The sequence below is a fragment of the Hemitrygon akajei genome, chromosome 3 (assembly GCF_048418815.1).
Source record: "Hemitrygon akajei chromosome 3, sHemAka1.3, whole genome shotgun sequence".
NCBI classification, from domain to species: Eukaryota; Metazoa; Chordata; class Chondrichthyes; order Myliobatiformes; family Dasyatidae; genus Hemitrygon; species Hemitrygon akajei.
Window position 1 is genome coordinate 104967155 of NC_133126.1, and position 24557 is coordinate 104991711.

Consider the following 24557-nt stretch of genomic DNA (forward strand, 5'->3'; position numbering starts at 1 on the left):
TTCCGTAACACTCAGGATCTCCCAGGGGCTAGCCATTTTAAATCTACTTCCCATTCCCACAGTGACTGGTTTGTCCACGGCTTCCTCTAATGCCATATTGAGACTTGACACAGATTAGAGGAACTACACCTCATATTCCAGTTTGGTAGTGTCCAACCTGATGGCATCAACGTTGATTTCTCTAACTTTCAGTAACCACCTCCTTGTTACCTTCCCCCCTTACCACTCTGCCCTCATTAACTCTTCTCTTTCCCCTCCCCCATCCCACAACATGCCTATCACTCACACCTCTCTCCCTCTGGTTCCACCGCCTTCCCTATCTTTAATAGTCCACTGTGCTCTCATATGAGATTCCACCTTTTTAAGCTCTTTGCCTTTTCCACCTGTAATGCTGTGGTTCATATTTTTTCTATGTATGCATTTCATTTTGGCAATTCTGTAAGTGCTGCTTGTTTTCAGCTTGCTCCGTTTCGGCTTATTTGGGTTTCTTCTGAAGATAAGCGATGATGTGCAATGTGTGCCATCCAATTAGTGGGAGGTTTTCTTGCTGAGAGACAATAAGGCCTTTTGATCGGTGGGAGATGAAGAGAGAAGACACTGGGGAGAACCGGTCGTAGGATAAGATCCGGTGGGAGACCCGTTTTTTTTAGATGGATTGTGAGCAACGTTCAGAAGATGGTGTGACTGTTCACGCTGATGAGGGCCCAGCTCGTGAGTGACAGGGAAGTTCAAGATGAGCTCCAACTTGTGTACATTTGACTGTTTAATTAGAATGGGCCCTTCTCTTGTTGTTATTCCTTACTAACCATTTACTTAGATCCATAAATATAAATCTTTTAATCATATATGGTGTTCTGTCTGTTATTTCATGGCACTAATTTGTAACAGGGTAGCGAATTACACAGCATTCACACAAACTGAGGGTTGGGGTGGGAGCATGCCTCAATCTCACAAGTTTGGCAGGGCCAGAGGTTGTCTTTCCTAGACTTACACAGCCAAGGAGACCAGGAGGTTTCACAGCTATCACCTCCACGTCATTCTTATTCACCCCTTGCTCACCCAGCTGTCATCCACCTCTCACCTGGATTCTCCTATTACCTACCAGCTCATGCTCCTCCTACTCCCCCCACCATCTTTCCTGATATGCCAATTGTTAATTTCCCTGCACAGATGCGGCTGGGCCTACTGAAGGGGGTGTGTGTGTGTGTGTGTGTGTGTGTGTGTGTGTGTGTGTGTGTGTGTGTGTGTGTGTGTGTGTGTGTGTGTGTGTGTGTGTGTGTGTGTGTGTGTGTGTGTGTGTGTGTGTGTGTGTGTGTGTGTGTTGTTAGTCTAGACAGGTAACAGAGGTCAGGTCACCAGAGCTGTGAAACACAATTGTGCTGATTACAATGTAATTCTAATTACAATGCAGATTCAAGCCTGCTGAACCTAAGCTCAAAATCAAGTTGAATCACTGATTACATGCCACTTTGTCTACTTACAACTCTGTTCATTTTTGTTTCATTCAAGTTTTCCTCAATTGTGTCAATACTATAAACTGAGTAGATACAGATAAGTCCTATCAGAAGTAGGCCGAATATGCCTCGTAATGATCTTGCGCTTCATTGGTTACCTGCTTTACACTTTTTCTGTAGCCTTTACACTTTATCCTGCACTGTTACTTTTATTATTTTATTCTGTCTCAATGCACTGTGTAATGATTTTATCTGTACAAACATTATGTGGAACAAGCTTTTCATTGTATCTTGGTGCAGTGTTAAATGGTTAATTGGTTAATTAACCAATTAGTCAAAAAGAATTTTATTAATTCCAGCTCAGTTCATCTATTATTTCAATTTACTTTGTCATTGAAATTGACTTTTTCCTTCTAAATCTTTCTCCTTCTGAAGTGTTTCTAAACAATACAGTAGGATAATCACTGTTTCCTTAAATGTTGCCCTTACAATATCACTAACACAATCACTGTTGACATGACATCCTGTTTCTTTGAATAGTGCTTATAAGCAAGTAAATAAATTATAAAGATGCATGTATTTTTTGCAAATATTTGTTCATATATATTTTATCTTGCATTTACACAAATTAAATGATAATTTTCTTTGAAAAACTAAGGATTTTTTACTACCAAACAGAAAAATATTGGGCACCAGGGTAGCATAACATTTAGCACAGCATTATTACAGCTTAGAGTTCGGATTTCAATCTTGCATCTTCTGTAAGGAGTCGATATGTCTTCCCTGTGGAATACATGGGTTTTCCTGGAAGCTCAGGTTTCCTCCCACAGTCTAAAGATGTACCATGTAGGTTAATTGGTCATTACAAATTGTCCCGTGATTAGGTGAGAGTTAAACCAGGGTTGTCGAGGATTGCTCAAATGGCTGGTAGGGCCTCCTAAATCACTAAACAATCACTAAATAAATACAATCAATAAAAACGTGTGAAATGATCTTACTTTGTCTCTAGAACAAACATCTTTTAATGATTCCCACTTACCTGGATCCACTCTATCTAGGTCCACATATAAACGTAAAGTCACAGACCCAAGTAAGTATCCAAATGAAGGCCCAAACACAGATATTGCAAACAGAATTGCTGAAGAAGACAGAAAGAAAAGACACAATTGACTAAATAAAAATTGACCCAGAAACTCTTTATGCACTACAGATGGAAATTTCTAAGAGATCTAATTGCCAAAATCCATTTGATACTTGGTGCAGCAGTAGCACATGTCCTGGAGTGTGATGTAATTCATCTACTTCTCAGGTGAATACAACTGGCACTGTTATTTTTTTCATATTGCTTTCTGGAAATTCTATGGTGCAGACAAAGTGTTTAAGCAAATCAGGTTTTGCACACTTAAGCAGATGTTAACCAAAGAGTTCATGGACCATTCAATCAGAGTGTTCATACCCCCATAGACCATTGTTGGGGATTCTAAGCCAGCCATTACATTCCATGTTGACAGATTTTCCAAGTACCTCCAAAAGCTCTTACTGATCTCTATTGTTTTAATAGAGTGGGGGTGAGGAACATAACAGCAGCATTCAGAGACAGCATTCTTGGGGAATCTACTGGTTAAGGCCAATGGGTAGAATTTAGAAACAAGAAGGGGAGAATCACTCCACTAGGTTGTAGACTACCCAATAGTCAGGAGGAATTTGAGGAGCTGTTGTGTAGAGAAATTACTCACAGTTGAAAGAATAACAGGTGTGTATTAGTGGGAGATTTCCCCAGTACTGACTACCCAGAGTATTGAAGGCCTTTCTGGGGCACAAAGCTTGAAATGTGTCCAAGATAACCTCTTAATTCAATATCTAGAGTACCCTACTCCGGAGGGTGCAATAGTGAATTGCCTTTTAGAGAGCAAAGCAGAGCAAGTAACTAAAGTGGCAGTTACGTAGCACCTTGGCTCTAGTTACCAAAATTCTCTTAAAGATAGTGATGGAAAAGGAAAGGACAGATTTACATGTTAGGATTCCAAATTGAAACTGCAAATTTTGTATCATAAGACCATATGACATAGGAGCAGAATTAGGTCATTTGGCCCATCACATCTGCTCCACCAATTCATCACTGCTGATATATTCACCCTCTCAATCCATTCTACTGCCTTCTCACTGTAACCTTTAATATCCTGACTATTCAAGAACCTATCAACAATCGCTTTAAATATACTCATTGACTTTGCGTCCACAGCCGCCTTTGGCAGTGAATTCAACAGATTCGCTACTTTCTCGCTAAAGAAATTCTTCATCATCACTCTTCTAAATGAACGTCCCTCTATTTGGAGGTTATGCCCTCAAGACCCAAACTCACGCATTACAGGAAACATCATCCACATTCACTCCAACCAAACGTTTCAATATTCAATAGATTTCAAAGAGATCCTCCCCCTCATTCGCCTTAACTCCAGTGAGTCCATCAAAGTACATAATAAGTCCATCAAAGTTTCTCATATTTGTGAAATCATTCTTGTGAACCTCCTCTGGATCCTCTCCAATGCCAGCATATCTGTTTTTAGATAGGGGGCCCAAAGATACTCACAATACACCAAAGTGTGGTCTGACCAATGCCTCATAAACACAAAGCATTACATCCTTGCTCTTATATTCTAGTCCTCTTGAGTTAAATGCTAACATTGCATTTTCCTTCCTTACCACTGTCTCAACCTACAAGTTAACCTTTAGGAAATCCTTCACAGGGACTTCCAAGTCAACTTGCACATCTGATTTTTGAATCTTTTCCCCATTTAGAAAACATTTATAACCATATAACCATAAAACAATTACAGCATGGAACCAGGCCATCTCGGCCATTCTAGTCCGTGCCGAATGCTTACTCTCACCTACTTGCACCAACCTACACTCAGCCCATAACCCTCCATTCCTTTCCTGGCCATATACCTATCCAATTGTACTTTAAATGACAGTATCAAACCTGCGTCTACCACTTCTACAGGAAGCTTGTTCCACACAGCTACCACTCTCTGAGTAAAGAAATTCCCCCTTGTATTACCCCTAAACTTTTGCCCCCTAACTCTCAAGTCATGTCCTCTTGTTTGAATCTCCCCTACTCTCAATGGAAAAAGCCTATCCATGTCACCTATCCACGTCAACACTATCTATCCCCTTCATAATTTTAAATACCTCTATCAAGTCTACCCTCAACCTTCTACACTCCAAAGAATAAAGACCTAACTTGTTCAATCTTTCCCTGAAACTTAGGTGCTGAAACCCAGGTGACATTCTAATAAATCTTCTCTGTACTCTCTCTATTTTGTTGACATCTTTCCTATAATTTGGTGACCAGAACTGTACACAATACTTCAAATTTGGCCTTATCAATGCCTTGTACAATTTTAACATTACATCCCAGCTCCTATACTCAATGCTCTGATTTATAAAGGCCAGCATACCAAAAGCTTTCTTCACCACCCTATCCACATGAGATTCCACCTTCAGGGAACTATGCACCATTATTCCTAGATCACTCTGTTCTACTGCATTCCTCAATGCCCTACCATTTACCATGTATGTCCTATTTGTATTATTCCAACCAAGATGTAGCACCTCACACTTATTAGCATTAAACTTCATCTGCCATCATTCAGCCCACTCTTCTAACTGGCCTAATTCCCTCTGCAAGCTTTGAAAACCTACTTCATTATCCACAATGCCACCTACCTTAGTATCATCTGCATACTTACTAATCCAATTTACCACCCCATCATCCAGATCATTAATGTATATGACAAACAACATTGGACCAGTACAGATCCCTGAGGCACACCACTAGTTACCAGACTCTGACCTGACAAAAGGTTATCCACCACTGCTCTCTGGCATCTCCTATCCAGACACTGTTGTATCCATTTTACTAATTCAATATTAATACCTAACGATTGAACCTTGCTAACTAACCTTCCATGTGGAACCTTGTCAAAGGCCTTATTGAAGGCCATATAGCCAACATCCACTGCTTTACCCACGCCAACTTTCCTCGTAACCTCTTCAAAAAATTCAATAAGGTTTGTTAAACATGACCTTCCATGCACAAATCCATGTTGACTGTTCCTAATCAGACCCTGTCTATCCAGATAATTATATATACCATCTCTAAGAATACTTTCCATTAATTTACCCACCACTGACATCAAACTGACAGGCCTATAATTGCTAGGTTTAGTCTTAGAACCCTTTTTACACAACGGAACCACAAGAGTAATACACCAATCCTCCGGCACCATCCCCATTTCTAATGACATTTGAAATATTTCTGTCAGAGCCCCTGCTATTTCTACACTAACTTCCCTCAAGATCCTAGGGAACATCCTGTCAGGACCCAGAGACTTATCCACTTTTATATTCCTTAAAAGCGCCAGCACTTCCTCCTCTTTAATCATCATAGTTTCCATAAATTCCCTACTTGTTTCCCTTACCTTACACAATTCAATATCCTTCTCCCTAGTGAATACCGAAGAAAAGAAATTGTTCAAAATCTCCCCCATCTCTTTCGGCTCCACACATAGCTGTCCACTCTGATTCTCTAATGGACCAATTTTATCCCTTACTATCCTTTTGCTATTAATATAGCTGTAGAAACCCTTTGGATTTACTTTCACCTTACTTGCCAAAGCAACCTCGTATCTTCTTTTAGCTTTTCTAATTTCTTTCTTAAGATTCTTTTTACATTCTTTATATTCCTCGAGCACCTCATTAACTCCATGCTGCCTATATTTATTGGAGATACCTCTCTTTTTCCTAACAAATTTTCCAATATCCCTTGAAAACCATGGCTCTCTCAAACTTTTAACCTTTTCTTTCAACCTAACAGGAACATAAAGATTCTGTACCCTCAAAATTTCTCCTTTAAATGACCGCTATTTCTCTATTACATCCTTTCCATAAAACAAATTGTCCCAATTCACTCCTTCTGAATCCTTTCGCATCTCCTCAAAGTTAGCCTTTCTCCAATCAAAAATTTCAACCCTGGGTCCAGTCCTATCCTTCTCCATAATTATATTGAAACTAACGGCATTGTGATCACTGGACCTGAAGTGCTCCCCAACACATACCTCCGTTACCTGACCTATCTCATTCCCTAACAGGAGATCCAACACTGCCCCTTCTCATTGAGTGATGCTTCAGTCTTCCACTCTCAGCCTCTTGCTTAGATTGAAAAGCTTTTCTACACCTTTCCCATTCCTCAATTCCACCCAAATAGGCTCCCTAGACGAGCCCTCTAATCTATCCTGCCAGAGCACCGCTGTAATATTTTCTCTGACAAGCAATGCAACACCTCCCCCTCTTGTCCCTCTGATTCTATCACACCTGAAGCAACGAAATCCAGGAATATTTAGTTGCCAATCACACCCCTCCAGCAACCATGTTTCACTAACAGCTACAACATCATATTTCCAGGTATCAATCGATGCTCTAGGATCATTCACCTTTCTTACAATGCTCCTAGCATTAAAATAAATGCATTTAAGAAATTCTCTACCTCTTCCTCTCTGTTTATCTCTAACGGTACAAAGAACTTTACTGTCTTCTTTTTCTTCCTTCTCCCATACATCTGTTCCTACACTCTTGTTCCCCTCCCCCCTTGTATCTAGTTTAAATCCACTGGAGCCTCTCTAGCAAACCTACCTACAAGAATATTTGTCCCCCTCCAGTTCAGATGAAAACTGTCCCACCGGAACAGGTCCCACCTTCTCTGGAAAACTGCCCAATTATCTGTAAATCTGAAGCCCTCCCTCCTGCACCATGTCTTCAGCCACATGTTGATCTGCGCTATCTTACTATTTCTAAACCTACCTGCATGTGGCACTGGTAGCAATCCTGAGATTGCTATCCTGGAGGTCCTGACCTTTAACTTGGTGCCTAGCTCCCTAAACTCACCTTTCAGGACCTCCTCACTCTTCCTACCCACGTCATTGGTCCCTACATGGACCATGACATCCGGCTGCTCACCCTCCCTCTTGAGAATACTGAGAACTCGATCCAAGATATCGCTGACCCTGGAACCAGGGAGGCAACAGACCATCCGGGATTCTCGATCTCTTCCACAGAACCTCCTATCTGTCCCCCTAACTATCGAATCCACTATCACTGCTGCTCTCCTCTTTCCCTCTTTCCCTTCTGAGCTGAGGGTCCAGTCTCAGTGCCAGAGACACAACCACTGCAACTTGTCCCTGGTAGGTCGTCCCCACCAACAGTGTCCAAAACAGTATACTTATTATTGACGGGAATGGCCACAGGGATGCTCTGCTCATCCTCTCTATTCCCCTTCCCTCTCCTGACAGTCACCCAACTACCTGTCTCCTGACTCCTAGGGGTGACTATCTTCTGAAACTCCTGTCTATTTCTGCCTCCCGAATGGTCCAAAGTTCATCTAGCTCCAGCTCCAGTTCCCTACCACGGTTTGTCAGGAGCTGCAGCTGAATGCACCTTTTGCAGGTGTAGTCATCAAGGACAATTGTGCAAGGACTTCCCACATACAGTACTGCAAACTGAGCACTCACCTGCCCTAACAGCTGCCTCTATTACCTACTCCTAAGCTAATTAGATTAATTAAAGGAGCTTACCCAGCTTTACCTCACTTGGAGTGAAGCTCGTCTTCAGCCTTTGCTCGCATTTTAAATTCTCCCACTGATCTCAGAGGCCGACTTTCACGTGCTTGCGCAGTCGTGCCTCGTTCAAACCTCGCCTCTGCCTGTTCTCACTGAAGCCTGATTGAACCAAAGCTGTCCCACTCTGCCTCAGTCCACTCTGACGATGGCCGCTGTATATGGCGGTCTTTTTTGTTAAACCTTTAGCGCGCTATGTCACGCGCCTGCGCAGTCTAGCCTCTTTTCCCCAATCAGTTAAAAAAGAAACGACTTCTCTCTGAGATGCCCTTACTTCTTCCCTCTCCACCTCTTGCTTCGATTTTAACATCTTTCTTCCTTATAGAGTCGAAGTACAGCACAGAACCAGGCCTTTCAGCACATTGAATCATGCTGTAACATTTAAACTGCCTACTCCCATTGACCAGCACCCGGATCATACAACCCATGTATCTAATGCAGCTTCTCTTAAAACATTGAAATCGAGCTCAGGTGAACCACTGGCAGTTCATTCCACACACTCATGACCCTCTGAGTGAACAAGTTTCTCCTCATGCCCCATTAAACATTTGACCTTTCACCCATAACCCAGGACTTTTAGTTGTAGTCCCACCCAAACAGTGGCAAAAGCCTGCTTGCATTTACCCTATCTATACCCTTCATAATTTTGTATAGTAAATCTCTCCTCAATCTTCTACATTCCAAACAATAAAGTCCTGAACTATTCAATGTTTCTTTACAACTCAAGTTCTCCAGTCCGGCAACATTCTTGTAAATTTTCTTGGTACTCTTTCAACCTTATTTATATCTTTTCTGCAGGTAGGTGACCAAAACTGCACACAATACTTCAAATTAGGCCTCACCAATGTCTTATACAACTTCAACATAACATCCCATCTCCTGTACTCAGTACATTGATTTATGAAGGCCAATATGTCAACAGCTTTCCTTATGACTCTATTTACCTGTGTCACCACTTTCAATGAATTATGTACCTCTATTCCCAGATCCCTTTGTTCTACCGCACTCCTCAGTGCCCTACCATTCACTGTGTAAGACCTACCCAGGGTTGGTCCTACCGAAGTGCAACACCTTGCACTTGTTTAAATCAAATTCCATATGCCAGTTTTCCAGCTAGTCCTGATCCTGCTGCCGGCTCTGATTGTCTTCTTCGCTATCCACTACACCCCCAATCTTGGTGTCATCTTCAAATTTCTTAGTCCATTTAACCACATTGTCATGCAGATCATTGATATGGATTACAAACAACAGCAGACCCAGCACCAATCCCTGAGGAACTCCACTAGTTACAGGCCTCCAGTAAGAGAGGCAGCCCTCTACCACCACTCTGGAACCTCTCCCACAAAGTAATGTCTAATACAATTTACTACTTCATTTTGAATGCTGAGCAACTGACCCTTCTTGATCAACCTCCCTTGCTGTCCCAATCTGGAACAAGGCCAATTTTAGAAAATAAGACTATACAACATAGGAGTAGAATTAGGCCATTTGGCCCATCAAGTCTGCTCTGTCATTTCATCATGACTGATCCATTTTCTCTCTCAGCCCCAATCTCCTGCCTTCTCCCCATATCCCTTCATGCCCTGACTAATCAACCCTTCTTTGCTTTAAATCTACCCAATGACTTGGCCTCCACAGCCACCTCTGGCAACAAATTCCTGAGATTCACCACTCACTGGCTAAAAAAGTTCCTCTTCATTTCCATTCTAAAAGGGCACCCTTCTATCCTGCGATGTATCCTCTGGTCTTAAACTCACCCACCATAGGAAATATCCTCTTCACATCCACTCTACTAGGGCCTTTCAACATGCAAAAGGTTTCAATTAAGTCACCCCTCATTCTTCTGAGTTCTAGTGAATCTTGGCCCACAGCCATCAAACATTTTTCATATGACAAGCTGTTCAATCCTGGAATAATTTTTGTGAACGTCTTTTGAATCCCCTTTAGTGTCAGCACATCCTTTCTAATATAAGCCCAAAACTGCTCTCAGTGCTCCAAGTGCGATCTGAACAATGCCTTTTAAAGCCTCAGCATTGCACCCTTGCTTTTAGCTAACCTACCAACATTGCATTTGCCTTCCCACCAGACTCAACCTGAAAATTAACCTTTAGAGAATCCTGCACAAAGACTCCCAAGTCACTTAGCATCTCAAATTTTTTAATTTTCTCTCCATTCAGAAGATAGTATACCCTTTTATTTCTTCTAGCAAAGTGCATGACCATACACTTCCTAACACTGTATTCCATCTGCCACTTCTTTGCTCAGTCTCCTAATCTGTCCAAATCTTTATATAGCCTCTCTACTTCCTCAAAACTAGCTGCCCCTCCACCTATCTTCATATTGTCCACAAACTTTGCAACAAAACCATCAATTCTGTCATCCAATTCATTGATGTATAAAAATAAGCAGTCCCAGCACAGACTCCTGTGGAACACCAAGTGTCACTGGCAGCCAACCAGAAAGGCTCACTTCATTCCCATGCTTTGACTCCTGCCAATGCTCTATCCATGCTAGTATCTTTCTTGTAATACCGTGGGCTCTTAACTTGTTATGCAGCCTCATGTGTGGCACCTTGTCAAAGGCCTCTGACAATCCAAGTACTCAACATCCACCAATACTCCTTTGTCTATCCTGCTTGTTATTTCTTCAAAGAATTCCAACAGATTTGTCAAGCAATATTTTCCCTTGAGGCCTATTTTATCATGACCCTCCAAGTACCTTGAGAACTCATCCTTAATAATCGACTCCATGTTTTGTGCTACAGGAGATGGGCAAGATTATTAACTATATTTGTCAGTGTTTACTGAGGTGAGAAATTATGCTTCCTTAAGGGATAAGGGAAACTAGTGGAGATGTTTTGGAGATCATATTACCAGGATGAGGTACTTGATAGCGCATTAAGGTACAAAAATTCCAAGGGCCTGGCCTCAAAATTTTGAAAGGCTGGAAATGAAATTTCAGTGGCCTTTACCCCTTTATTTTTAATCACAGGTGAAGTTCCTGAAGACTTGAAATAGTCTAATATCATTCCTTTGTTTAAGAAGTGTAGTAAGATTGTGTCATAATTATACAGAAGTAGGCCCTCTGATCAACCCACTCCATGCTGAACTATTACTCTGTCCAGTCCCATCGACTCACACCTGGACTCTCTCAGCCATGCACTTATTGAAAATTTTCTTAAATGTTGCTATCAAACTACTGGCAGCTTGTTCCAGACTCTCACCACCCTCATTTCACCTTACACCCTTAACCCATGACCTCTAATTTTGGTCTCAACCTACCTCAGTGAAAAAAAACCTGCCTGCATTTACTTCATCTAAACCCCTCATAATTTTGTATACTACTATCAAATCTCCTCCTGATCTCCTATGCTGTAGGGAATAAAGTTGAAACCTATTCAACCTTTCCCTATAACCTGGGTCCACAAGTCCTGGCAGCATCCTTGTAATTTTTTCTGCACTTTTTCAATCTTATTGACATCTTCCCTGTAAGGAGGTGACTAAATCTTCAAACAAAACTCCAAATTAGGCCTCACCAACACCTTATACAACTTCAATATAACATCTCAACTTCTGAACTCAATGTTTATAATAGCCAATGTGCCAAAGGTCTCTTTAGCACCATATCAAGGGAACCAGGGATGAGCCAGGGAATCACAGGTTAGTCAACCTGACATCAGTGGTGGGAAGGGTACGAGAAGGAATCCTGATCTACCAGCATTTGGACCGGTGAAATATGATGACGAGGTGTCAGCAAGGCTTGGCACATGGAATGGAACGTTTGAAGAACCTTTTAATTATTTTTGAGAAGGTAACCAAAAAAGATGAAGGTAGAGCAGTGTATGTTGTCTATATGGACTTCAGCTAGTCTTTGTCAAGTATCTGCATGACAGGCTGGTCTGAAAGGGACCATGCAATCCAGGGAGAGCTAGTTAGCCAAAGATATTTCTTATAATCAAGTCCAGTTACTAGCGATCTGCCATCGGTGTCAGTATGGGCCCTTTCATTATTTATAGAAATAATTTGGATGTGAATGCACGAGGCTTACTCAGTAAGTTTGCAGATGACCCAAAGTTGATAGTGAAGAAGGTTATTGTATGATACAGGGAAGTCTTGATCAGTTAGAGAATGGGCCAAGAAGTGTGTAAATGGAGTTAACTATGTTGGATCTGGTACAGCATCCTCTCATAGTATAAGAAAACTACAGTGAATTCTGAGGACAACAGAAAAGGTTAATGGCTGACACCTATCAGCATTACAGGACTTGTATGTTTCTTAAACAAAGAGGCAGGTAGGAACAATTAATGTGAACCGTATCCATCCAACAAACTGCCTTTTCCAATAGCCACATTCTCTAAAGTGCAAAAGGCCTATTAAAACAAAAAATTAATATCATCTTAAAAGTGTCTTCCACATAGTTAATCTGATTAACCATTCTAGTTAGCCACCTCTTCCCACACCACTTTATCTATTACCTTAGTCACTGCACTACACCACAACCACTTTAAATCACTTTTTAAAACATTGTTTACACTGTTAATGCATGCTGTAACTATGCACATTTTATTCCACATCTTTACTTCTAACTTCATTTTATACAATTCTTTATCATTGCTGAATACTGTTCCAACACACCACAGCAGTTCCCCAATATATGTAAATCTATGTGGCAAATAAATTAGATCCATTAAGGATCATTAACCCTTGATGTTGATAACACAGATAAAAAATAAGATACACCTGGCTGTAGGGAAAATGTCATGGCACTCTAGATAAATAAATAACATCTATTTACAAAATAAACCATAATGATGTATTTTGAAACATACCTATATAGAGTGAAGCATTAGATGGTTCAGCAAAGTCATCAATGTATGAAATACCAAAGGGTTGAATCGGAACTGTCCCAATGCCCACCATTAGTTGGGCAATCACCATTATTCCCCAAACACTGCCAAGTTTCCTGAATTTGTGGCCTGAATTTTCACAAGATTCAAGCTGGTGTGTCTGATTCATTTGTTGACAGGTGTCGGTGTTGAAATGGCTTGTATTTCCTGAAAAGTAAGCAGTTCATTCAGTTCAAATATTTCATTTAATTTGTTATTTATCTTTGTTTTACAATTGCAGAAGAAATGGAGCAAAAAGGTAGCATAATGCTATTACAGCACCAGTAACCTGGTTTCAATCTGCAGTTGAATGTACATTCTCCACATGACTACATGGGCTTCCTCCAGATGCTCCACATTCCAAAGACACATAGGTTAATTAGCCACATGGGTGTAATTGGGTGGCATGGGCTCTTTGGGCTGGAAACTCCTGTTACCATGCTGTATCTCCAAGTAAAACATAAATAAATTGGGATGGACTTTAGTACTTTCTAATTCAGAGCACAAGTAGATCTGTGAGCCTACCATTGTACAATTTCTTAGGCTTTATTAACACCTTAGTGGACAGACTGATGAAGCACCAACATGTCCAAAGAGCTAACTTTCAGATAAGGCCTGCACTATTTTAGTAGTGAGCCAAAAAGATCCCGAGTCTCCATTTTGCAGAGGACGCTGTGGTCTGAGCTCTGGCCAAGCACTTCAGCAAAGAATTTTTAAAAAACTGCCTAACAATTATCACATTCCCATAGGCAGATGTACAATGGAGAGCATTATGACTGGTTGCATCACAGACTGGTATAGAGGCTCCAATGCACAGGATCACAGAGTTGCAGATTCACGAGGCAAACCCCAGCCCACCATAAAGAACATCTTCATGAGGTGGCACGTCAAAAGGCAGCATCTATCAGTAAAGATCTTTACTATCCGGGATGCAGCTCTTTTCATTACTAACATCAGGGAAGCAGCATTGGAGCCTGAAGATCCACACTCAGAAAAGCTTCTTCCCCTCTGCCATCAGATTTCTGAGTGGTCCATGAACACTAGCTTGTTATTCAATTTTTTTTGGCACTATTTATTTTAGAATGTGTAGTAATTTTAGTCTGTACTGTTAAAATAATAAACTTCACATCCTATATGACAGTGATAATAAACCTGATTTGAACTCATGAATCAAGAGTCTATAAGTCAGAGTTTCAAAATTATTCTATTTCTATTAATCTTCAGGACAACATGAAGTCATAAAATACTCCAGATTAATGCAAACCCATTTCCTTTCTAATAGGAAACTTTTGTTTTGAGTCTGGCAACGTGATACCCACTCTAAACTGAGGAAGAGGTAAAGTGTGCCTTAAAGTAATCATCCAGCATTCCACCCTACCCTCATCAAGGTTAGCAGTGTGGTAATGCTTTCCAGTGCCAGCCAGCACAATTTCCATGCTGCTTGGTGCAATGCAAAACAATGCTTTTCACTCTATGTTTCAATGTACATGTGAATCAGAATCAGGTATATATTATCATTAGAGTGTTGTGAAATCCGACATGTCAGTGCATGGCGACCTCTTGTGTCAAGATGAGGCCAACATCAACATCTGGGTAGCCTGATGGCATGAATAACAATTTCTCCTTCTGGTAATGTTTTCCCTCCCCCTCCCCTCTTCTTCTATTCTCTGTTCTGACCTTTTTAACCTCTTCTCACCTGCTTATCACTTCCCCATGGGTCCCTCCTCCTTCCCTTTCTCCTGTGGTCTACTTTCCTCTCATATTAGATTCCTTCTTCTCCAACTCTTTACCTTTGCAGCCCTCTTGGCTTCACCTATCATCTTCCAGCTATCCTCCTTCCCCACCCCCCACCTTTTTATACCGGCATCTTCCTCTTCTGCTTAAGTCCTAAACCCAAAATGTCGACTATTCATTTCCATAGATGCTGCCTGAACTGCTGAGTTCCTCCAGCATGTTGTGTATGTTGCTTTGGATTTCCAGTGTCTGCAGATTTTGTCGTGTTTACGTCATAAAATCTGTGGTTTTACAGCAGCAATACCGTGTAATACATAAAAAACTATCAATTACAATAAGAAATACATCTATAATTAAATAACTAGTGCAAAAAGAGACCAAAATATAGTGAGATCAGTACTTGATGAATAAATTAACATGTTTCACAGCAAACTTCATCTTAAAATAACAGAGTTCAAACTAGTCAAGGCTTGCATTTCATTCTCCCCCCCCCCCAATTTAATTCATTCCCATGTGACAGTTAATTGCGTTATTTTTAAAACAGTAATGGAAAGGAAACAATATACTGAATATATATTATTTCCCTTCCATCATTGAATCTTGCCACCTGTTGACCAGTGTTTAATCACAGATGTTCATACCCAAAGAATATGGTGCCCTGATTCTACACAGACAATGGAAGTCAAAATGATGTCTGTTTTCACTGGTACCCTAAAAAGCTACGACACTGGCACCTTCACAGTGGTAGTGATTCAAGCACCCCAAGGATCAGCATCATGGAAAGACAGCTGGTGCACAGTGAGCAATTAGGGGCGCTAAGGGTCCCTAAAGACAATGCAGAAGCTGCTGTAGACTTCAACACTCCAATCTGATAGTAGGTCTAATAACCTATTCCCGCATTTAATGGAGTCTTCAAAATTAAACAAAGCTCATTGTGTGGGTGGGCCAGTGTTAGAGTGGGGAGTTCAGGTTTTGGTTCAAGGAGGCTTTGGCAAGCAGAGACAAAGGAAATAGGTACTTTTTTCATTTAAGTTTTCTTTCAGTTAGAGCAATGGCGTTGCCAAGCAGAATAGAAGAAGCTCCTCTTGCAGGATGTGGGAAGGCAGGGAGACCTCCAGTATTCCTCAGAACTACACCTGCAAGAAATGCATCCAGCTGCAGCTTCTTTCAGACTGTGTCAAGGAACTGCAGCTGGAACTGGATGAACTAAGCATCATTTGATAAGTGGAGGGGTTGATCAACCGAATGTACAGGGACGTGGTAACAGTCAAGGAACAGGGCACAGGTGACCATCAGCAGGGGGAAAGGGGATAGGCAGCGCAAGAGTGCCCTTGCGAGTGTGCCTTTCAACAACGGGTACACTGCTGGGGGTGGGGGACGAGGGGCAATGCCCTAGCAGAGGAAAGCCACAGCTGTCAGGTCTCTGGCACTAAATTTGGCTCTGTGACTCAGAAGGGAAAAGGGGAGAAGAGTTGAATTGTAATGATATGGGATTAATTGGTTAGGGGAACAGACAGGTAGTTCTCTGGGTGAGCACAAGATTCCTAGATGGTACATTGCCTCCCAGGTGCCAGGGACATCTCGGACCGAGTCCACAACATTCTGAAGTGGGAAGGTGATCAGCCAGAGGTTGTGATGAGTAGGAAGAGGGTCAAAGTCCTGCAAAATGAGTTCAGGGAGTTGTTCAGCTAAAGGAGGGCTGTGATCTCAGATTGCTACTCGTGCCACGTGCTTGTGAGGCCAGAAGTAGGAAGGTCATATAAGGATATACTTTGGAAAAGACAGGCAGAAAAGCACAGGCAGTGGTGTGGCTCTATGGTAAGAGATGGAATTACATCTTTAGAAAGAGGTGACGGGGGTTCCGGTGACGTCATCATTAAGAATGGCAGCTTAAGTTAATAGCTCCTCCGGCAAAACATATATTTTGCCCCATTAATTCATCAAATATAAGATCTTTCAAAAATAACTGAATTGATAAGGGGGGCAAGAATGGGGAAATAGAATGGAGATTAAAAAAAGCATCACTGCGGAGCCTGTGGTGAAGAGGGGTGCAGCGAGCGGCTCTCCTACCCGAATGCGTGGCGGCTTGGCTGACGATGGGCCTTGTTCAGGTGAAGTGGCAAATACGATAAAAATTCTGAAAGAGATACGGGTGTTCCAAAAAGATATAAAACAGCAACTACATGATATCAAGTCAGAGCTCGCCAACGTCAATCAAAAAATAGCAGTGGCAGAGACACAAATTGAGAAGGTGGAAGATTGCGTGCAAAACATGGAACAGATACTAAGTAAGACGATAAAAATATTAAATCAACAAGAAAGTAAACTGCTTGACCTGGAGGGAAGATCACGGCCGAAAAATATCAGGATATACAATGTTCCCGAAGGAGCGGAGGGTTTGTCTATGACGGAATTTGTACGAAAGTTGCTGCGGGGCACGCTGGAGATTCCTTTGACTATGGAGCTTGAAATTGAGAGGGTGCATCGTGCACTCGCCCCACGGCCTACTGGAGATAGAGAAGATAAGCCATGCTCAATAGTAATTAAATTCCTTCGATACAAAACCAAGGCGGAGATTCTACGAAGGGCCTGGGGTAAGAAGAGGATGTTTTTTGGACAGGAAATTAATATATTTTGATCAAGATTACCCCCCGGCGGTCCTGCAGAGATGTAAAGAATACTCTGAAGCAAAGTGAATATTAATGCAAGGAAAGATTAGATTCCAAACTCCATACCCTGCTGAACTTCGAGTGTTTTATGAAGATGGGATGCAACTATATCAGACAGTGGAAGAGGCGACTACAGACATGAAGGCCAGAGGGTTGCCCGTCAGCGTGATCAAACCGAGGGAAAGCCTGGCAGAGGAATTATCCCGCTCTGCTTGGGAAATAGTGAGAGAATCGAGAAAGCAGGGGACAAGAGGAGGGCGAGAGAAATATATCAGGAACAGACTGTGAGTTCTCCGAAAACCACCCTCACTCCGCCAGAAGAGCCATAAGGTTTAGCTAACTTTAAAAATGTTGATAAGCTAAACGGAAGCAAAAATAGCCGGTGCTATACCTATCTGAAGAAATACTTGCTATAATGTGGATTTTATATTATTCTTTTTTATTCATTCATTCACTCCTTTTTCCCCTCCTAACTGAGAATATATGGGAGGAATACAGAGGGAAATCTTTTCTGTGTAATGGATATAGATTTGTTCACTTACTTTTATGGGTACTGCAATGGGGGCCCTCAACTCACAGGTAGGAGGGGCTATCCCCCACAGCTAGACGTTTCCTCTAGTTCAACCCAGGGTCATCTACTAGAGACCTCAGCCTTGGAATCACACTTTCGTTGCCTTTTTTTATTATTATTCGCATTTCTTGGTTCTTATTTGTTCAGGGACTAGATCGATTAAGTTTTATTGGGCTAATTTCAATGATATATTGACAGATAAATACACATGGCTTAAAGACAAAGTAAAATTTATTTCTTTTAATGTCAATGGGCTGTTAATTCGAATGAAACGTAGTAGAATTCTATCCAAAATGAAAAAAGAACAAGCCCATGTAGTATATTTACAGGAAACTCACTTAAGTGATAATGAGCATGGAAAACTAAAGAGAATGGGCTTCACTAATTTGTCTTTCTCCTCATATAAATCAGGACATAGGAGAAGAGTTGCTATTCTTATCTCAAGCAAGCTAAATTTTGAAAAAGTATTCGAAATGGGAGATAAGGAGGACAGATATATTCTGGTAAGGGGGAATATAGATGGAAATTTAGTTACTCTATTGAATATTATATGCACCCCCAGGAAGTGATATCAGTTTCTTTCAGAAAATTGCTAATATAATGGTAACGGAAACAGAAGGTCTCCTGATATGTGGGGGAGACTTAAATTTATAATTACAACCAAAGTTAGACTCTTCCAATAAAAAAAACCTATGAAACAAAATCCTTACATAAGAAATACACTTTTTGAGGATGTTGGTCTAATTGATATATGAAGGGACCTTTTCCCCAACAGAAGGGATTACACTTATTATTCTGCCCCTCATTCTGTATATGCAAGAATAGACTATTGCATAACATTTGGAAAAGACAAAGACAAAATAAACACCTGTGGAATTGGGACAATAGATGCAAGTGACCATGCACCTATATATTTATCTGTTGATTTTGACCTACAACCAAAGAATACTACTTGGAAACTAAATTCAAGTCTACTCAATGATCCCTACTTTAAGGAACAAATTAAAAAAGAAATTGGTCTTTACTTAGAATTCAATGATAATGGAGAGGTTTCACCTCCCACTCTATGGGATACTCTGAAGGCTGTTTTAAGAGGAAAAATTATAGTGATATCTTCATATAAGAAAAAAATAAGGAATAAAACATCAGAGGAATTACAAAATAGGCTGAAGGAACTAGAAAAAAACACAAATTAAATTTGGCACAGGATACATTAGAAGAAATTTTAAAAATTAGGAATGAAATTAATACTTTGGCTACGCAATAAATCAGGAAAAAATTAATGTTTCTGAAACAGAGACGTTATGAATGTGGATCTAAGTCTATGAAAATACTGGCGTGGAAACTGAAATAAAAGATAGAATTAGGAATCCAAGAACAAAAATAATAAAAAAAATAAGCTAAGTGAAATTCAAGAAGCTTTTGAAATGTTTTACAAAACTCTATATTCCAAAGTTCCAGGGGTAAGGATAACCCAAAATGACACCTTCCTGAATTCTCTAGAGTTACCCACTTTAAGCAAAGAACAAAATAGAACGATGACTGCTGACATAACTGAAGCTGAACTAAAAATTGCAATTAGTAGGCTTAAATTAAGCAAGTCACCAGGATCAGATGGATATACGGTAGAGTGGTACAAAATATTTAAAAACAAATTAATTCTTGTTTTACTCCCCACACTGAACTGGGCTCTATAAAAGGCACAAATGACACCCAACTGGAAGGAGGCAATAATCTCAGCTAAACCAAAAGAAAGCAAGGATAAAATGGAATGTGGATCATTTAGAACAATATCTGTTCTTAATGTAGATTAATCTGTTCTTAATCTGTTCTTATTTACCTCCATCATAGCCAAACGATTAGAAGTGTTTCTACCCACACTGATACATAATGATCAGACAATATACAAAGGACACTTCACATTATGGATGATATACAAAAAAATAAAATCGAAGCAATAGTGATAAGTGTGGACGCTGAAAAGGCATTTGATTCAATTAATTGGAATTTGCTTTACCGAGTTTTACATAGATTTGGCTTCCAAGACACAATTATTAAAACTATACAGACACTATATGACAACCCTACTGCTAGGATTAAAATCAATGGATATTTATCAAATAGTCTTACCCTAGAAAGGGGCACGAGACAGGGTTGTGCATGGTCACCGCTACCCTTCGCATTATATCTGGAACCATTAGCTCAATACATCAGACAAAATGAGATATCAGGGGAATTACTATTAAAGGGACAGAGCATAAATTGGCTTGTTACACGGATGACATTTTGATCTATCTAGGGCAACCAACATACTCTTTACCTAAATTGATGCAATCCTTTGAACAATATGGTCAATTATCAGGATACAAGATCAACATAGATAAAACCCAATTACTTTCATATAACTATAGCCCACCAAGAGAAATTGAAAGTAGATATCCCTGTGCATGACAAACAGAGTCTTTCAAATATTTGGGCATCATTATCAAAATCAATTCAATGAATGGAACAAAATGTTATCAAGATATATTTGGCAAGGTAAAGGCCTAGAGTTCATCTCAAAACTTTGCAATTAGGCGAGGAAAAGGGGGAATGGGGCCTACCTTCTCTTAGAGATTATTATTTTGCAGCAAGTTGAGAGCTGTGATATGTTGGTGCAACCCATCATGTGATGCTCAATGGAAAAACATTGAGGAGCGGGTACTTCCCATCCCCATACAAGCAATTTTGGCTGATAACTACCTACAAAGGTACATAAATACTATTGATAACCCATGGGTGAAATGGACTCTTAAAATATGAAAAACTCTTATAAAAGAATATAAACTAGAGGGAGATGTTGAAATTCTTAAATGGTGTGCATATGACTGATTTTAGGCCAAATAAACTGGATGCTAGATTTAAGGACTGGTCAGCTAAAGGAATAACAGTTCTTTGCAACATAATGAAAGAAGGAACACTGTTCAATTTTGAAATGCTTAAAGAGAAACACATTAGAAAAACAAGACTTTTATCGGTTTTAATAGATGCGACAATATGTTAATAGGTCGGTTAAAAATGTTACCAAGGCAAGTACATGTTTGATACAGCTATTTAGAAAAGCATATAATTCAGATAACAGTCGTAGAATCATTTTAAGCGTGTATAAGGGTTTGTCTAATCTTAAAACACATTCAATTTCATACATTAAAACAAAGTGGGAGAAGGAAGGAGGGATAATTATATCTGAGGAAGAATGGACAATAATATGGAGGTATCAATGGAAGTGTACCAGTTCACAGAAATGGAGGGAGTTCGGATGGAAAAGCTTGATATTTTATTACACCCTCGCAGAAATCCCATTATGATAGTAACCTCCCTGTTTGCTGGAGAAATTGTGGAAATCCAAATGCAAACCATTATCATATTTTCTGGGAATGCCCCATTATCAAAGGCTATTAGACTGGGATACACAATGCCCTACAAGACATCTTTAAATGTGAAATACCCTTAGAAAGTAAGACCATATATTTTGGGTATATACCTCAAGAATGGTTGAATAGAGATAAATATTTAATGAATATACTACTGGTGGTTGGTAAAAAGACTTACTAGGAAATGATTATCACAGGAGAGCCCAACCTTAAATGCTTGGATGGAAATTACAACAGACATTTACAAAATGGAGAAGATAACAGCATCTGTTAATCATAAGTTGGAACAAATTGATTCCTACTGGGAAAAATGGTTTAGCTACATAACACCTCATAGGCCTGATTTTATTCTCACAAATCAATGAATATGTTGTAAAAAAAGATCACTCCCTGCTTGTACATAGTTTTCTCCTTTCGCTTGTTCTTCCTTTCCTCTCTTTTCTATAAGTGTATACCTCAGATAAATATTATGTGGAGATTTGTAGCATATATGATATCTATGTACAATATCTGAAATACATCTTATGGAAATATTAGTTTGATGATGAACTTCAATTAAAAAAATTACAAAAAAAATAAATAAAGAGGTGACATTGGGCCAGGGAATATTGAATCTTTGAGGGTGGAGTTAAGAAGCTGCAAGGGTGAAAAAACCATTATGGGAATCATAAATAGGCCTCCAAATAATAACCAACATGTAGGGTTGAGATTGCAAAGAGAGCTGGAAAGGCCATGTAATAAGGGTAATGTCACAATAGTAATAGAGGGCATCAATATGCAAGGGGATTAGGAAAATCAGGTAGTGTCAGATCATAAGAGAGGGAATTGCTGAATGCCTATGAGATGGCTTTTTAGAGCAACTTGTGCTCAAGCCCATTAGTGGAAATGCTATCTTAGATTGGGTGTTGAGTAATAACCCAGATTTAATTAGTCAGCTTAATGTAAAGGAACCCTTAGGAGGCAGTAGTCATAATATGACTGAATTCATACTGCAGTTTGAGAGGGAGAAGCATAAGTCACACGTATCAGTATCACAATGGAATAAAGGGAACTACAGAGGCATGAGAGAGGAGCTTGCCCAGGTGGATTGGAGGAAGATACTGGCAGGGATGATAGCAGAACAACAGTGGCTGAAGTTTCTGGGACTAGTTCACAAGTGCAAGATAGATATGCCCCATAGAAGAAGTTGTTCACAAATGAAAGGGGTAGGCAACCATGGCTGACAAGGGAATTTAAGGACTGCATAAAAGCCAAAGGGCAAAGGGGAGCAGGAAGCTGGATAATTGGGAAGCTTTTAAAATCCAACAAAGGGCAACCAAACAAGCTATAAGGGAAAAGATGAAAACTGAGAGCAAACTAGCCAATAATATAAAGCAGGATACTAAAAGTTTTTTCAATTATATAAAAAATAAAACAGAGGTGAGAAATGATATTGGACCACTGGAAAATGATGCTGATGAGGTAATAATGGGGGACAAAGAAATAGCAGATGAACTTAATAAGTACTTTATTTCAATGTTCACTGTGGAAGACACTAGCAGTGTGCCAGCAGTCCAAGAGTGTCAGGGAGCAGTAGTGAGGCCATTACCATTACAAAGGAAAAAGTGCAAGGCAAAATGGAAGATCTTAAGGTGGATAAGTCACGTGGACCAGATGGACTACATCTCAGAGTCCTGAGAGAGGTTGCTGAAGAGATAACGGATGTGTTGGACAAGATCTTTCAAGAATCACTTGATTCTGGCATGGTCCCAGAGGACTGGAAAATTGCCAATCTAAGATACCCTTTGCTCTAGTAGTAACTGCAAAAGGACAGGGCTTCAGGGTACTTGGAGATTAATGAAAAAATAAATCAAAGCATTCTGTTAGAATTCTTCAAGGAAGTAACAAGCAGAGTGGACAAAGGAGAGGCAGTGGATGCCATTTACTTAGATTTTCAGAAGGCATTTGATAATGGCCTCACATGAGGCTGCTGAACAGATAAAATCCTGTGTTGTTACAGGAAAGATACTGGCATGGAGTGGCTGACAGGCAGGAGGCAGCGAATGGGAACAAAGGGGGCCTTTTCTGGTTGGCTGCCAGTGACAATTGAGTTCCTCAGGGGTCAGTATTGGGACCGCTACTTTTCACATTGTTTGTCAGTGATTTAGGTAGTGGAATTGATGGCTTTGTGGCAAAGTTTGTGAATGATACGAGGACAGGTGGAGGGGTAGGTCCTGCTGAGGAAGCAATGCGATTATAGTAGGATTTAGACAAATTGTAAGAGTGGGATGGGCAAAACAGTGTCTGATGGAATACAGTGTTAGGAAATGTATGATAATGTGTTTTGGTAAAAGGAACAATACTGCAGACTATTATCTAAATGGGGAGAAAATTCAAACATCAGAGGTGCAAAGGGACTTCAGAGTCCTCATGCAAGACTCCCAGAAGGTTAATTCACAGATTGAGTCTTTGAAAAGAAGGCAAATTCAATGTTTGAATTTATTTCAAGAGGAATAGAATGTAAAAACAAGGAGATAATACTGAAGCTTTATAAGACACCAATCAGGCCACACTTGGAGTATTGTCAACAGTTTTGGGCCCCTTATCCCAGAAAAGATGTATTGTTATTGGAGAGAGTCCAGAGGATGTTCATGAGGATGATTCTGGGAATAAGAAGGTTAACATATGAATTTGGCAGCTTTGGGCCTGTACTCACTGAAATTTAGAAGAATGCATGGGGATCTTATTGAAACCTACCAAATGTTGAAAGTACTAGATAAGGTGGATATGCCCTCAATCCCCTGAAATTTGCCTACCAGGAACACATTGGAATTGATGATTCTGTCATCTACCTGCTAAGCACAGCCTACTCACATTTGGATAAGCAGGGCAGCACTGTGAGGATCATGTTTTTTAATTTCTCGTGCCTTCAATACCATACATCCCTCATTGCTGGGGGAAGTTTCCGTTCATTGTAGTTTGGCTCTTCCATTATATCCTGGATAATGGACTACCTGAATGGCAGATCACAGTTTATGCAGCTTCAGAGCTGTGTCAGGCATGGCTATAAGCAGTGCTGGGGACCACACAGACTGTATTGGCTCCCTTTCTGTTTACTCTGTATACCTTGGACATTAGAAATAACACTGAGGCATGTCACCTGCAGAAATTTTCTGAT

General features: G+C 40.3%; 1 protein-coding gene across 2 annotated transcripts in view; it reads right to left on the reverse strand.

Annotated features, from left to right (window-relative positions):
* Positions 1 to 24557, reverse strand: part of LOC140725279 (solute carrier organic anion transporter family member 2A1-like) — a 282196-nt gene that overhangs the window by 171235 nt on the left and 86404 nt on the right. For both annotated transcript variants that reach the window (XM_073040547.1, XM_073040546.1), the window contains 2 exons: positions 12957 to 13181; positions 2494 to 2592 (listed from right to left, as the gene is read on the reverse strand). In XM_073040547.1, coding sequence (XP_072896648.1) covers positions 2494 to 2592; positions 12957 to 13181 — 324 coding nt within the window. The remainder of the gene's footprint in view (positions 1 to 2493; positions 2593 to 12956; positions 13182 to 24557) is intronic.